At 39.8% G+C, this 16,913-nt stretch overlaps 1 protein-coding gene across 1 annotated transcript in view; it reads right to left on the bottom strand.

The window, feature by feature from the left end:
- Gabra5 (gamma-aminobutyric acid type A receptor subunit alpha5) overlaps positions 1 to 16,913 on the bottom strand; it is a 96,478-nt gene that overhangs the window by 31,319 nt on the left and 48,246 nt on the right. The window contains exon 5 of the mRNA XM_052178521.1: positions 5,878 to 5,960. Within this exon, the coding sequence (XP_052034481.1) occupies positions 5,878 to 5,960 (83 nt within the window). The remainder of the gene's footprint in view (positions 1 to 5,877; positions 5,961 to 16,913) is intronic.

Raw genomic sequence — 16,913 nt, 5'->3', positions numbered from 1 at the left:
CACTGAAATCTCATAGCATGAGATGTACAACCAATTTCCTCACCAAAGAAGTCTCTAGTTATAACTTAATAAATGTTTTCTAATGTCCAGATACTATCTTATAATTTCAGCTCATATGTAATGAATGCACCATTGGAAGAATAAAATGAACAACAGTATTAGGACTTTCGTTTCTCTTTTTCAAAGAATATGGATTGGAATGCAGCCAATGGAAGCCATGCCATTATCCCCCAGTAACTTCTTTACAGCCTAGGAAGGCCTGTCTGTAAGCTAGACTAATTTCAACACTGAAAGGAGAGGCAGCAATGATGGGTGGCTAGCTCACTTAGGCTCTCACAAACCAGAGAAACCAGAAGAGAGATACTCATTTGCATTCTTTTGTCTTCTAATAGCAAAGAACTGTTGAATTGGGTAATTTAAACTCATTACACTTGCACATTTAGCTTCTGCATGCTCATATGCATAAGTAGTATAAGTGAACATGTTGGAGAAGCATCTATTTTTTCCTAGCAAATCTAAAGATAAAAGACAAATAAAAACACATTTAATTGAATAGCATTGCTTCTCTTAAAATTAGCCTGTTTTGAATGTGAAGCTCATGAGCTGAGGGAGAATAATTTTTCCAGAGTTTTCTAGCTCTCAGGTGATTGTATGTACTTAAACCATGTTATGCAATGGTTTGTGACAAACGCTGCGAATAAATGATCAACACTAGAATAAAATCAAATCCATCCTCACAATATCAAGTATGTTAAATGGAATCAGACATGACAATCTCTTCAAGGTCATTAAAAGCAATCGGACACGACAATCTCAAATTTCTACTGAGGTCAGTAATTGTCCCTGCTGGCTTTGGCTTATGTGTAGTGCTCATATTATGACGGAGAGAGTGAGGAGCCTCCATTATGCATATGTGCATCTCTGAGTGTGAGAAGCAATTTCACTGCAGTTGGTTGCCTGACAAGTATGAGATAATTTTAGTGACGAAAAAAAATTAGGCTGTCAAATACCTTTCTTTATCCAAAATTGCTTTTGAGCTGTCTGCCCTGCACGTCGTTGCCATTAAATGTGGGATCACAGTGGCCTGAATTCATCTAGCCAGTGACCAGAGCAGCATCACGGTGTGGCAAAAATAGTCTTTGTGTTTTGGTTTTTGATCAAATCAAACCATAATCTTCATATATAAAGAGCAGCATAAATTTAAATTACAGTTAATGTCCTAGAGATGGGACCAATTCCTGTTCCTTCAGGCATGGAGCTCAGAGGTCTCAGATAACCTACCTGGGGACCTTCAGACTCAATGGCACCTCATTACAAACACTGTTGTTCACTGTTACCCACAAGTAATTCCAAGAAATACTGGTGAAAGTCATTTATACCATCACGCCCTAAGAAACAAATAATGCAATTACTCTGGAGCACTTAACAGTTTCAAAAAAATAAAGAAAGAAAAATTCCTTCCACCTAATGTTTCATTCACCTTACAAACTTACTTATCTCCTGTAACCAAGCCTCTTTTTGGAAGTGTAGGGTAATTCAAAATGAAACCCTTTGGGTCAGAAAAGCTCCTCCCTACCAGGAGTAGCAGAAAGTAGAAATCAGACGACTATTACCTGGATCCCCATAAAAAAGATACTGAGGAGAGTTAACACTCAGAAGTGTCAGCTTCTGAAGTGCCCAAGTGAGGACACCTCAGTCCCACTTGGGAGGGAGAAGAAAGCAATCATAAGTGGGAAGGGATAGAGGGATCTAGGAGGGAAAGTAGACAGGGTGGGGGTGAGGAGGGAGAGGGGTGAGAGGGGAACCTGATCTGACATTAGGGGAGGGAAAAAGAATGAAGCCCCGAAAACCAGCAGAAAGAATGGAAGCAAGCAACTTTGGGAAGTTGGGGGGACCCTCCAGAATTCACCAGAGACCTGGGAGGTAAGAGACTCACCAGACCAAAAGGGAGGGACTTTAGATGAAATGCCTAACAGTAGGGAGAGGTACTTATAGAGCCCACCTCTAGCAGGAAGACAGGGCTTCAAATGAGGGAGAGGGGGGCCACCCCACCGCCATAACTCTGGCCCACAATTGTTCCTGTCTGAAAGAATTACAGGGACAGAAATGGAGAGGAGCCCGAGGAAAAGAAGGTCCAGCAACATGTCCAAAGTGGGATCCAGGTCAAGGGGAGGTCCCAAGGCCTAACACTATTACTGAGGCTATGGGGCACTCACAAAAAGGGACCTAGCATGACAGCACTGCTGAAGGCCCAACAAGCAGCTGAAAGAGACAGATGCAGATATTTGCATCCAACCAATGGACAGAAGCAGCTGACCCCTGCTTTTGTATTAGGGAAGGCTGAATGAAGCTGAGGGAGACCCTGTAGTAGGACCAGCAGTCTCAATTAATCTGGATCCCTAGGATCTCTCAAACACTGGACCACCAAACAGGCAGCATACAGCAGCTGATAGGAGGCCCCTAGCACATGTATAATAGAGAATCGCTGGGTCTATGTTCATTCAGATTTGAAGCACCTAACCCTCAAGAGACTGGAGAAAGACCCAGGAAGTTTAGAGGTCAGGTGGGATGGGGGTAGGGACATCCACATGGAGACTGGGGAGGGGAGGAAGTATAGGATATGGAACAGTGGGATGGTGGACAGGGGTTGGCGGGGTGGGGAATAAAATATGGAGTGTATAAAAATAAATAATAAAAATATTCTCACTCAAAAAAAGTGTTAGGTTCCTGGAAGAAGGAAGCCAGTAAGTTAGAGAGGAACCCGAGCCATCGCTGCAGCACAGGTGCAAAGGGGTGAGCAGAATCTTTCAGGGACGAGTGCCAGACAGGAGCTAGAACTGTGACGTATATAGACACACACAGTCACGCCAAACCTCCACTTCACCACAACACTATGCAGCCAGGAAAGGCTAAGATTGAAGCCATGTAACTATTCAAACTTACTGTGTGTTTGTGTGTGTGTGTGTGTGTGTGTGTGTGTGTGTGTGCGTGTGTGTGTGTATGTGTGTGTGTGTGTGTAATATGTTAAATGTAGAACAGATTCTCTTTTAATATAAAGGTACCAAATATGGTATTTAAATATGGTATAACTATTATAAATATCATACTTAAATATGCAGCTATAAATTGTAGTAAAAATATATAAATTCACCCTAAATTTCACAGCCTCTGCAATGTACCTGGTAAGAGCATGCATCCAGACCTTTCTATATGCTTTCCTAGGAACAGGTTTCTGCTTCATCTTACATTAAGAGCTGTTAACTGAAGGGTTAGATAATTTTCAGGTAGCTAAGAACAAAGGGGCAGGCATTAGGCCAGTGAGCACAAGTACTGCAGCCATAGCATTGGAGTTCAGTGCAAATGGTACAAACAACAACAAACACATACATATGAAGAATCTGGAAAGTGGATATGGTAGGTCTGAGACTCACTGTGCTAACTCCTCTAGAGGCTACGTTAAATGTCAGTGAGAACTGAAGATTTAAGTTAATGAAACTCCCAGCTGGTCAGCAAGATGCATGTCCCACTCATCACCTTCTCCTGGGGAATGAAAGTGCTGGGTGGAGACTCCAATGATCCATCTTTTTCTGAGGGCTGCTTGAGAAGGAAGCCTTTATCTTCCCAGGCTTTGAGTGCTAAGAGGACTCAGCAAGCACAGGACATATCTGAGTTGCTTAAAGTCATGCTGGTAGCGTAGACTAGTTGGATAAGATTCAGAGTGTCTAAGCAAGAGGGTTAATGAACATGGACAGGTCTAGAAGACTGGAAGACAGTTACAGTAAGTTCTTCAATGTCATCCAAAGGCTTACGTGCTAAAGTGAGGAACTTAGGTCATTGGCAGTAAGCCCTTGGAAGAAATGTTGGGATCCACCTACTTCTTTTGCTCTTTGCTCTCTGTCTTGTGATGTGGGTAATTTTTTTGCCATGCATTCTAGTAGGACATGCCATGTTGCTACAGACCTAAAGAAACCTGAATGATCGTAGACTACAATGTTAAAAAATGTAAACCAAAAAGTATTTTTTTCTTTGTAAGTTCATTATGCCAAATATTTGTTATAATGGCAGAAATCTGAATACAAAAACAACACTTTTTGTAAGGTATTTGCCAATATAAATAAATTAATGAATAATAGATAGATGGGTAGATAGATGGTAGATAGATAGATAAGGAAATAATAAAGAAAATAATTAAATATGTTCAAAAATGGATGAGATAAAAAGTCTCAAATGAAATGAAGTTGCATGACTTACCTACCAATATCTTCAAAATAACTGCGGCAAACATGTTCACACAAGTCAGAGAATTAACACATAAACAAAGTATTATTTTAACAGAGACAGAACATACAAAAGAGTACCACACAGAAACAATAGAGCTGAGAACTATAACACCTGAATTGAAAAATTAAATTGAGTGAATCAACAACAGACTAGAAAAAGTACACAAAATAATTGATAAAACTGAAGATATGTCACCAGAAATTATTCCACCAAAGCTGAAAAAAGACAAAGAAGAATGAGAGAAAAAGAAATTTAAGAGACCTATAAGGCACCATTAAGCGGGCCAAATGATGAAGCTTCAGAAGACAGAAGGGACTCTGAAATATCCAAATGTGGGGGAAGAGATGAACAAACAGACCCAGGAAACCAAAACGATCCCCCCAGTCTAAAACCACAAAAAATAGTCACACCAAAACACATTGTGAGTAACCTATCAAAGCCAAAGAACACCAAGATGTTTGAAAGCAAAAAGAACAAAAGTGACTAAATACACTTAATGTCCAAGTCATCCACCCCATGGCAGAAGAGCCAATGAATTGATTCTGGGAGCTTAGCAAGCCTGGGTGACATTTCAGGCCCTTGGCCAAGGGGTAGGGTATCTAAGATTCAATAACCCCTACCATTCAAGCTTAATCTCCAAGAGGACAGTCTATTTTCAAAACGAAACCTTGCACAGTGCTCTAGCAGAGCCAGACCAGCCACTTTGATGACTAAAGCAGGATGGTCAAGGTTCAAGGGCAGCCTGTAGAGGACGTTCATACAAGGCAGCCTGGGTTAGTTAGTGAAATCTTATGTCAAGATGAAAAATAAAATGAAATCTCTGAGATACAGTCCAAAACAGGGCTCTGGGTGCAGAATAAGATTAAATGACAAGTGTCAGGTCATAGGAACATAGAGAAAAAAAGAAAACAGGTAGCTAAGTTGCAACCTCACACACAGGGACTGAAACTGAGGAATTTTCACAACATTTGACAAGTGTGCAACTAATGTATTTTGATTTGACCAGTTAGTCAAGTAATTGTCCTCCTCATGTGGTCTGTAACATGAGACCTGGTGCCATGAGCATCCATCACAGATCAGGATAAGCTGGTCATGTGTGAAGGAGGACACAACTGACTTACAACTCAAGTGTTCTGAATGAGCACAGATCATACACATGACAGACTAAGATCACTGAACTTACCAGAGTCTACAAGAGAGTCAGCATAGCACTGCAATAAAAATAATCACTGACTGTGTCAAAAGTGAGAAGCTTATAACCTAACTTATGAAGAACACAGGGGTGAGAGGTCTCTGCAAAGAAAAGCTAGGAAGAGGGGCTACTAGCGAAGATCTAGGAAAACGCTTTCCACATCAGAGGTACACATTCCAGACTGTTTGGTGTCTTCACACACAACAGCTTATCCTGATCTAAGAGGGATGCTCACAGCACCAGTTCTCCTGGTCCAGATGACATGCAGAAGGACAACACACACTTAGAGTCTCCAGATAATCCTCATCCTGCCACGTGCACTTGCAGATTGAGCCTAATTCTGAATGAATGTGGCTTTGACCCCAGACCACACCCACAGCTCTTAACATGGGAAAATGACTTACAACTGCCAAATTTCAGGGGACAAGCGTGGGCGTCCATCGGGAAGTCCTCGAGCTGCATTGGGCACTCAGCAGAGATAGTCAGGCTGAAAAGTGAAAGAAGATGGTTAAAAGGGCCCACCTCCTCCTCCCACAAAGCCATTGTATTAAACATTTGATGAGTGCTTTTATGAAATTGTCTAGCTGTTCCCCCTAAATTACATGTTTGTACTGAAGGAAGAAGCATCATTGGGAGGAAAGGTGTGACTCCAAAGCACTCAGAACCCCTGTGGTCTGATGTGTGTGTGTGTCTATATACACATCATCACTCATAACACCATCGAGGGTGCTTTTCCAATGATGAATTGCCACTTCCTACCCCTTGTTCATCATTGTCTGACATGCTTTCTTTGGCCAGGCTAAAAATACATTTATTTTTTTAAATAGTTTATGCACACAAAAAATACCAATGCAAGGTCAATGTACAATCAAATCTTTACTAGACTCTGCTTTTCTCATTGCTTAATGGTCCAGAAAAGAACTTGAATTGCAATAGCAATTTTCTGGAGCAATCTGATTATTAGCCCTTTAATTCAAATCTAGTTTTCCACATTAGAATTTCACCAACCACAAGGCTGATGGTCATGGTTGCTCATACCATGCCAGGCATTGTGTGAGTGCTCTGGCTATATTAAGCCCCATCACCACAGTAGCATCCAGAGGTCTACCACAGATATCACATTATATTCCAGATGGAAGCAAGGCCCACCTTGTAGGACTACTCAGTGACAGAGCCAGGAGTGGAGGTCAAGCTGCTAACCTCTGCCTATAGAGAGGCTCCTACAGCATCTAACACCTACCTTATGACTATAGGCTCTGCTCTGTAAGATGGTAAAGTATTGTTCCACAGGGTGTGGATGCTAAGGCCCATCTATGCTGGGGTGGGATCCCCAGAAGTTTATATGCTAGAAGTCTTTAGCATGGTAGTGTAGAGTTGGTAGGGCCTTTAAGAGGTGAGACCCTGTAGGTGATGACTGGTCACTCAGGGAACCATGCTAGAAGGATTGAGTTAATTCTTGAAGAGCTCTAGCAGTTCTTCAAGAGCAACTTCATTAGTCATTATGGAAATGCAAATCAAAACAACCCTGAGATTTCACCTCACACCAGTCAGAATGGCTAAGATTAAAAACTCAGGAGACAGCAGGTGTTGGTGAGGATGTGGAGAAAGAGGAACACTCCTCCACTGCTGGTGGGATTGCAAGATGGTACAACCATTCTGGAAATCAGTCTGGTGGTTCCTCAGAAAACTGAGGAATGACATTTCCAGAAGACCCTAATATACCACTCCTGGGCATATATCCAGAGAATTCCGGGCATGCAATAAGGACACATTCTCCACTATGTTCATAGCAGTCTTATTTATAATAGCCAGAAGCTGGAAAGAACCCAGATGTCCCTTAATGGAGTAATGGATACAGAAAATGTGGTATATTTACACATTGGAATATTAGTCAGCAATTTAAAACAATGAATTCATGAAATTTTTAGGCAAATGGTTGGAATTGGAAAATATCATACTAAGTGAGGTAACTCATTCACAAAAGAACACACATGGAATGCAGTCACTGATAAGTGGATATTAGCCCAGAAGCTCTGAATACCCAAGACACAATTCACATATCAAATCACTCCCAAGAAGAAGGAAGGAAAGGGCCCTGGTCCTGGAAAGGCTTGAGCAGCATTATAGGGGAATACCAGGACAGAGAAGTGGGAGGGGGTTGATTGGGGAACACGCAGAGGGGAGAGGACTTATGGGATTGAGGGGGAGAGGGGAACCAGGAAATGGAAAATCATTTGGAATGTAAACAAAGAATACAGAAAAAAATTAAAAAAATAAAGAAAAGGTGAGAGAGAGAGAGAGAGAGAGAGAGAGAGAGAGAAAGTGGCTACAAATACCAAACTAGCTTCTCATTTCCTTTGGTTTCCCATCTCACCATGGTATTCTTCCACACATGCTCCAGCTACAGTTATATCATCACCACAGAGACCTCAATAGAGAGGTGACAAAAATTACCTAGGATGTTTCAGCTTCCACAGCAAGGGCTAAAGAAGCCTCTTTTCTTTGTATATTTCTTGGCGTCTGGCATTGTGTTGTACAATACAAAACAGTAATACACTTGTTTTTATGCCTCTACAGAGTTTTCGCTAATTTGGCAAAATTCTAAATTGTACTAATGAGCCTATTTTTTGTCTCTTATGATCTTTCCCATTATTTAAAATTAAATTAATTATACAACATGAACTAAAAATATGAAACATTTGACTTCCTCTATAGACCTTTTAGAACAGAAAATAAGTAGCTAACTATTGTCTATTGCTTGCTATATTAAGCAGAGATGTTGTTCATGCCCACAGGATGCAAATGAAATGCAAAATCATTCATTTTTGCTTTCACAACTTCCTTTTGTTGAAACAGATTAGTCTGTTGTTAAATTGGTAACACTAATCACAGGTGACCACTACAGCCTGACCTGATTCTCTTCAGAGAATCTAGCAATTCTCTGAATAAGCAGGATGGAAGTGCATGCCCATCAATACAAAGAAATTTTTTGGCACTGTCTGCAGGACAGTACCCAAGGAAGGAGTGAGTCACCAAGGGCCGTGAGTACAGGTCGACAAGAAATGCTACCAGTTCTCTTTTCATGTTCAGATGCAGAGACGGAATTGAAAGGAATATTTTGCATATACTTGTGGAACTGAGGATAGATAGATATATAGATAGATACATAAATATATACAAACATACATATATACATACATAAATATATACATAGATAGATAAATAGATAGATAGATAGATAGATAGATAGATAGATAGATAGATAGATAGATAGATAGATAAATAGAAGCAAACATTCTGATATGTCTCATTCACTTAGTATATCATCTAAAACATTTCATTCGGAGTTTTTCTACGTGTGTACGTATTGCATTCTGACCTTTGGTATAAAGATGTATCTTGTACACATTCAAGCAGAACTATCTTACACATCGCAAAAATCTCACAGTTATGACTTTGAAAAACTAACTTTAAAACCCTAATGTGCATTATGTGTATATTTGTCAGCTTAGCTCATAATCAACTGACTGTCCTTAAACTCTTAGTATTTTACAGGGTTGCTAACTGAAAGGAATATCTTCAGCCACAAATTATAAAGGAGGGATATTATCCAAGACTGCGGAATGGCAATGTAAACAGATATTAACTTACCAGAATTAGAAAAATAAGAACTTAAGCAACAGCCCTTTGAGAATAGTTATGTAGCCATCATAAAGATACTATCTATGACTGTTAGTAAATTAAAGAAATGTATTAAAGAAATCAACAATGAACAGAGAGTTTCAATAATGGAAACAGAATCCACATGACATAGTAACAGCATCAAGGAACATGACAGTGAACATAGGAAGGGAGAGGACTGTGGGAGTTGCATGCCTCTGGCTCCTCTCTGGCATACAGCACAAAGGACTTCAGCCAGCAGCCTCAGCTCTATATCACCCTTCATGACTTGAGCGACTTCCTGGGCCTCCGTTCGTTTTGCACCAGGGCGGATCTAGAGATGATGGCAATGGTAGGACCTCTCTCTGGCTGTTAACATGTTGACCAGCTCTCTTAACTGGTCCTTAGTCCAACAAACTCTCAGCTTCCCATTGGTGTGCAGGAAGCCCAGCCTGGAAGCTGAGCCTTCAGCTTATTTGCTGGCAAGGTAACCGTTGAAGTCCCATTCCTAATCCCTTGGTAATGGTTTCATTTTGTTCACATGGCTCCTATGGGTTAAGATCTTATAATCTCTGTAGTTTATTTCCAATTGCCAAAATAGACCCCATAGAAACAAGACTCCTACATTGGGCACTCTGTCCATCCCCTGGTGTATATTTCTTCTCTGTTGCTGGCCAAGATCAAGCACATAAAGGAGGACCAGAGTGCCCTGGCTACTTTTCTGGGTTTCACTACAGAAGCCTGGCCCTGAGAACTGCCCACCTGCAGATAATCACTATGTCAGCACAGTTTAAAGTAATATTCTGGCAGAGATGCTCAACAGGACTCATCTTCTAGCATATAGTGAGAGGGAGAATGTCACATATATATAGCACGGGGCAGAGGGCTATGGAAAATGTGTGCAGAGACCACTAGATAGAATTTAGCTGGGTATGTTCTAAAGACTCTGTTAAAATGGTCCCACTAAAACTATGAACAACTGTGTCTTGTATAGTGCAGTTATCATCTTAGTAACAAGCCATGCCTACTTTTATAAAGAGACTTGTCATCAGTCTGAAGTTATGGGACAATTACTTCATCAGTGAGAGACTTTGCCCTCTAACAGACATCAACTACTCTGATGAATTCCTCAAAAGCAAGTGCTTCAGTCTTAATAATAAACTAACATTTTGGCAGTCTTTACATACTGCACAAATGACCTTGGCTTTTGTAGATAGATGAATTCTTCTGATTTGGGCTTCTAGACACAGAGTGCACTTTTGGGTAACTAAGTTCCACCTGGAATTCAGCTCAAACCTTTTCGTGGAAGGGCAGACTGTCACATACTAAAAGAGCCACCTAAGTATATCTACAAAGCCTTCATGGTTTTATCTATAGTAAAGAAAGCTCAAAGGAATGAGAATTCTGCTTTTGGCAGAAATTCATGAATTACTGGAAGATACTGGCACATGGTATTTGTTTTCCAAAGGTCCAATTTCTGTTTTACTTATACATTCTGCTAAGACAATTCAAGCATTAACAAATAGGACATAATGTCTATACAACAACTTAATTTACAATAAGAAAAGGGGTACTTTGTAAATGGAGATCATTGTTTCTAATTGGTTTCATGTCACAATTGAGATTTTAGAACCCCAAACTCACTAGGGGACTTCAAGTTTGGCCAGAGGTCCCCTTGAAGATAGAAGATACTGTAAAGTAGTCTATACAACCAAATCCCAGAGGGTACTTCTTATTAACTGTGTGATATTTATAAAAAGGCCTAACTTCTTTAGTCTAGTCTTCCCATTTGGAAAATAATAGTTGATTATATAGTCTGAAAATCATAGATATGAAACAAAAGGTTAAAAAGGATTGATAGAGGTAGGAAGTTTAATGACAGCAAGGTGACTAAAGATTGAACACTTTCTAGCTTCCATGGCAATGCTACGGTAGAAGTGGTGCTGAGAACTGGCATATGACATTGTAAACATCAAGAAAATCCACAGCTCTCCCAGATCTAGGACTACTCACTCCATATGGCAAAAGGCTATTTACAGATATAATAATGTAAGGGGCTCAGAGTGGGGCAATTGCCCTAGATTAATCAAGTAGAGCATTCTAAACCCATGGAATGAATGGGGGGACGTGAGGGATGTGCGGGTGTGGGGGGTGGGGAGGGAGGTTCTCGGAGGAGATGCAGAGGTAGAAGCAGACAGGAGAGTGATGAAGCCATGAGTCCAGAAATGCAAGTCTCCCACAGTCACTGGAGTCAGAAGTGAGAACGGGGCCAAGGACTTAGAAATGCAGGTGTCTTCCAGGAACTGGTGAGACAAGAGTCTCCTCTGGAGCTCCCAGAATTAATGCACCTGGCCAACACCTTGATATACAACCCCATGAGACTTCTGTGGCTTCTGACTTCCAGAACTATAAGTCAATAGGTTTTGATGTGCTTTAAGAAAATACATTTGTGATGATTGATTGTAGTACCAGTAAAAAAAACAAATACAAATTTTGGCATCCAGAAAAGAGGTGTTACTGTAACAAAGTCTGAAAATATGGAAATGGATTTAGCAATGGGTTGACAGGAAAAGCCTAGGTTTCCTGGGATGGAAAGGCCATAAGTAACTAATAATGCTGCAATGGTATGGTAGTTAAATTATAATGGCTCCCACAGGCTCATGTTTGAATACTGGGTACCCAGGTGGTAGAACTGCTTGAGAAATATTATAAGGTATGGTCTTGTGGAGGGTTGTGTCACTGGGGGTGAGCTTTGAGGTTTCAGAAAGCCCGTGACATTTACAGTTAGCTATCCCTGCTTTGTATCTGATGTAATTGGATGCAAGCTGTCAACTGCTGATCCAGAACCATTCCTGCCTGCCTGCTGCCGTAATGGTCATGAGCACAATCTTTGAAACCGTAAGCCCCCAATTCATTTTCATATAAGTTGCCTTGGCTGTGTCATTGAAAAGTGACTATGAAAGTGCAGAATCTGAAGAAAATGTGGAGATACTGCAAACAGATCCTGTTGTATGGTGGCAGAATGGTTGTATGGTGTAGAAAGCTATCTACAGTAACAAGAAAGCAGAATTTGTACACGATTTTAGTGAGCTAAATAACACTTCCATTAATCTACACAGCATGTAAATATCCCCATGCATAAAAAGAGGTTTTTGTGGATATGAATAGGGTATCTTGAGATGGAAAGAACATCAAGATGTAGTCCCAGTAATTACAGGAATTCCTGGGAGAGGGGTGGTAGATGAAGCCGGACAGAAGAGCGGAGGCGAAAATGGAGGAACGTGAGTGTTCTGCTGTTAGCTTGAAGAGGAAGGCTGGGGTCCTGATAAGGAAAAGGAAAAGGCACACCTCTGAAAAATGATAGTAATGCTTATCTGGGCCTCTAGAGGGAGTATGGTTCTGCCAGCATCTTCATTGTGTACCTGTGAAACCAATTCTTGATTCATGGCTTCTAAAAGTTTAAGAAAATGTTAAGTATCCACGTTTGTAGTGTCTTGTTAGAGCAATCACAGAATGTGATTACCACGATGAAACTGAGCACTCATGTGGAAGAACTTGCCTCAATTCCTACTTTTCATATTAAATCATGAGGAGAAATGAGATGGAGGGAAAATTATTAACTATGAAGCTACATTTGATGACATGGCATTTTACAGAATGTCTCTGCTATAATTAGTGCATCCCTTACCAGGAGTGTAAAGCTAAAGACCAAAGTTGTGATTGGACATGCTTTGTCAAGAGCCTCAGAATGATCAGAATAGGATAGTATTGCCCAGTTTAGAACAAAGGGCATGGCTTCAAATGCCAGATGATTTTTCCAGGGTTAGGAAGGGCTGGGGATAATACTTTATTTCCTCTGGCTTGTCAAATGGAGATGCCTGTGAGTGTTTCTCTGTCTGTCCTGCTGTGTCCTGGTCCCAAAATTCGCTCAAGGAGAGGAAAGTGCCCTGAAAAATCACCAATACAGTATTCCATGGATATTGGTTGTGCAAATATTCATTGTTATATAACTATAGTTTATAAAAGTGTGCGGAAAGCAGGTGTCTTCAGATCCTCAATAACAATACAAAATTGAACTATAGTGAATATGAACACTGGTGATTCAGAGTGTGTGCTGAAGCCTGAAGGTCATAGCCAGCTGGATCAACTCCCCATATGTCACAGCTTATGTCATATGAACTGTTCCCATATGGTGACTATTGTAGAGCCATGGTAGCTGTGTTCTGACTGAACTGCAGATAGACTTCCTTCCAGAGGCTGGCCATTGTCATAAACTTATTACCCAGATTAGAACTAATTATGTCTTATTCACACCCACAGAAGGGCTTGACATAATGAAGACCTGCTAGGCCAGGGGTTCAGAGCTGGAAGAGTGTCAGGCACAGCGACCTAAGTTACACACACTAGAACCTCACTGAATTCAGTGAGAAGTAAAACAGTTTGCAGTGTTATTCGAGATTTTAAATTCTCACAATAACACAACATTAAATAACTCATGCTTTCACTTGTACAATTGTAGAAGTCCACCCTTTAAAACTCTCTAATGCCAACACTACAGAAATTGAGGCAGGAAGTTGGGAGGTCAATACTACCTTGGACTAAATGGCTAGATCCTGTCTCAAAATCTCTCCTCTCCTTCGAAACATTTAATATTGATACAGCATAGCTTACATTCTTTTTAGAAATGAACACATACAAATCCTACAACGTACTTCAAGCTTCAGTTAGAGTTCATGGGTTGTTCTAAGGATAACTGACTCATTTTATATGCTTGGGTATAATGGGAATGTATACGAGTCCAACCACCAGAATTACACTGAGCTAAAAATGCCCATGGAGCTGTGCACCATTTATTTGTATTTTTGTTCCTCTTCAGCTGTTGGGGAAAAGATGTCAGCAGTTCTTGTTTATGTTAGGAAAATCAGCATAAATGTAATCATCTCAAAAAGCTGATGCGTAGCTTAACCAAAAAGGATAAGACCATTGTGATTCTATTTCAATTAATGACTTTCTTTTGTTAAAAATATTCTCTAGAACCCATTTTAATAATGAATGAAAGGGTAGAAACATTTAATTTTATGTGCATATACCCCACAATAAATACACTATAATAGATCAATTGTGGGAGGATAAAGAGAACCCTGAACAGTAAATAATTGTTGCAAAATAGAAAGGCAAAAAACATGCAAATGAGTTTCTTTCAGTAAGGCAAACTAAAAGTTCAACTCTGGAGACTGCATTTTTTTTAAGTGTAGAGCACAGGCAACTAAAAGTACAACACAGTAGAAAGAACTTTCACTACTCACAAATCTGGAGCTCAAATCCCTATAGAGTTTATAAAGCCCAATGTATGGTATTCTTTTAAATGTCTGAATATAAAATGAAAAGTACTGTGTGTGACACGTAGTGGATGTTGTTGAAACTGTAGGGAAGGATCTGGAGGCATGGCTCAGTAGCTAAGAGCACTTACCTCTCTAACAGAAGATCTGGATTTAGTTCCCAAGCCATATGGAGACTCAGCCACCTATTAGTCCATTTTCAGAAGATCTGATACCCTCTTCTGATCTCCTGCATACATATACACCATGCACTTACATACACTCAGCCATGGACACATACACTTAAAATAAAAAAAATAAAATTTGAAAAACAGAAATTCTAGGGAAGAAGATGGTACCAATAAAACCTGTACATTCAGAATTCCAACAATCCATGAAGACAATGATATAGCAAAAATTCAGTAAGACTTGCTTTTTTAAAAATCCAGAATCTATTAACAACTCTACAACCCATGAATGAGAAAGTTCTTGGACCTCAGTAAGCAAGGTCTTTAAATACATCCTGACCCCCACCCTATTCTTTTAGCTCTGCTATAGTAGCAGCCACATTCCTGGGGCAAATGGCTGGTAAGACAAGAGTGCTGTGCTTTCTCAAAGAACATTGCGGCTATGCTTTGCTTTGTCCAGGGCTTCCTGAGTGACTGGTTAATGAGCTGTCTATGTTTTATCTGCCCCCCTAAATACCCTAAGCTGAGGCAGTTTCATAGGCAATGCTTATTTATTTGCAAATGTCTACCCTAGGCACAGAAGGGTGAGTAGAAAGTCAACAGACGTGTAGAAAGCTTGAAAAGTAAAAACTAGTGAAAGATCTGTGAGTTCTGGAACTTAGGGGATATCATGGATGTCAAGGATTCCACACAAGTGAATGAAGAATGCAAGAAAACTGTCATCTAAGATGTGTAAAGAATTTGCATCTCGGCATAAATAAAATCAATTTAAGATTTTTCAACATATCTCATATATGTATATATATATATATATATATATATATATATATATATATATATATATATATATATATATATATATATATATGTGTGTGTGTGTGTGTGTGTGTGTGTATATATATATTATATATGTATGTATATATATATCATGGTACCAAACTAGCATAAGATGATTCGAATGACGTGTCATCATGGAAAAGTAAAACAATGAGATAACATGCAGTTACTAAGGTGACCAGAATCCACAGTACTCATGATGCCAAATGCTGAACAGGATCTGGGAAAGCAGGAGCTCTCATTCATCAATGCTGTGAATACAAAATATTTCAGCAGCTTTGAAGACAGCTTGGCAATATTTACAGAACTAAACTAACTTACCATATGATCCAGAGTTGAGCTTCTCAATTTTTATATGAAAGAGCTGAAAATTCATATCTATACAAACATCCCCATGAACATTTACAGATATATGCCTAATCGCCAAGAACTAATTGATCATTGGAAGCAACAAAGATATCCTTCCATATGTGAATAGGTAAACTGCACCCAGACATTATAGTAGAATATTATTCAGTACTGTAAATAAATGAGCTTTCATTCAACAAAATATATATGTAAAAAACCTCAGGTGAACATTTCTAAGTAAAATAAGCCCATTGGAAATCTTATATTCATAGATTCCAACTGTTTGACTGTCTCAGAAAAGACGAATCTCTATGGTTTATGACTCGACATATCTCAAGATTATGGCATTTTCAGCAATAGAACATTGAGAAAGTTCTAAGTGATGTGGAAGTGTGTTCTAAGTTGGAAGTGATGTGGAAGCTTCATTCCTTTGGCTCGTTGCCACAGGGATGGAGGATGCTGTGATGCTACCGCAGGAGAAAAAGAATCACCAGTTTTACCCAGTTATAAGCCCTGTGAGCTAAAATAACAACTAGCTGGACAGATACACCCACTGGTGGAGTGAAGGCACAAATGCCATGGTAGTAACCAATCACTTTCTGATTGGATTTAAGGAGAACAGCAAAAGATGGAACCTGTCACTGTTACTGGGGCCAAGAACTTGTGCCTAGATGGGTCCTAGGCCCTAGGATATAACCCACTATTATAATTCTACTAACGGGACAAACTATTAAAATGACTCCTAATGATTATTCTTCTGTCAATAGAATGGTTCTTCTCTCAAGATTCACCAGATAAATTTTTTTAAGCAGCAGTTGACAATGAGTACAAACTCTTAAGTGAGTTAAATATAGACAATGAGCAACTGTAGAATGCTCACCCATAGACAAGGTGTCTATACCACACACACACTCCTCAAATCTCAGAAATCATCACAGAAGAGGGATGGAAATATTGTAAATGCCAGAGGCAATAGATGACTCAGGGAAAATGTTTCCTTGACATAATAAGGCAGTTGAATATCTGAACTCAGACCAGTTATGTATGACAGCATTCACAAGACTTGCATGAGCTCAAGTCAGAGAAAGT

Source organism: Apodemus sylvaticus, chromosome 1 (genome assembly GCF_947179515.1).
Source record: "Apodemus sylvaticus chromosome 1, mApoSyl1.1, whole genome shotgun sequence".
In the NCBI taxonomy this organism is placed as follows: Eukaryota; Metazoa; Chordata; class Mammalia; order Rodentia; family Muridae; genus Apodemus; species Apodemus sylvaticus.
This window is presented reverse-complemented; position numbering and strand designations above follow the sequence as displayed.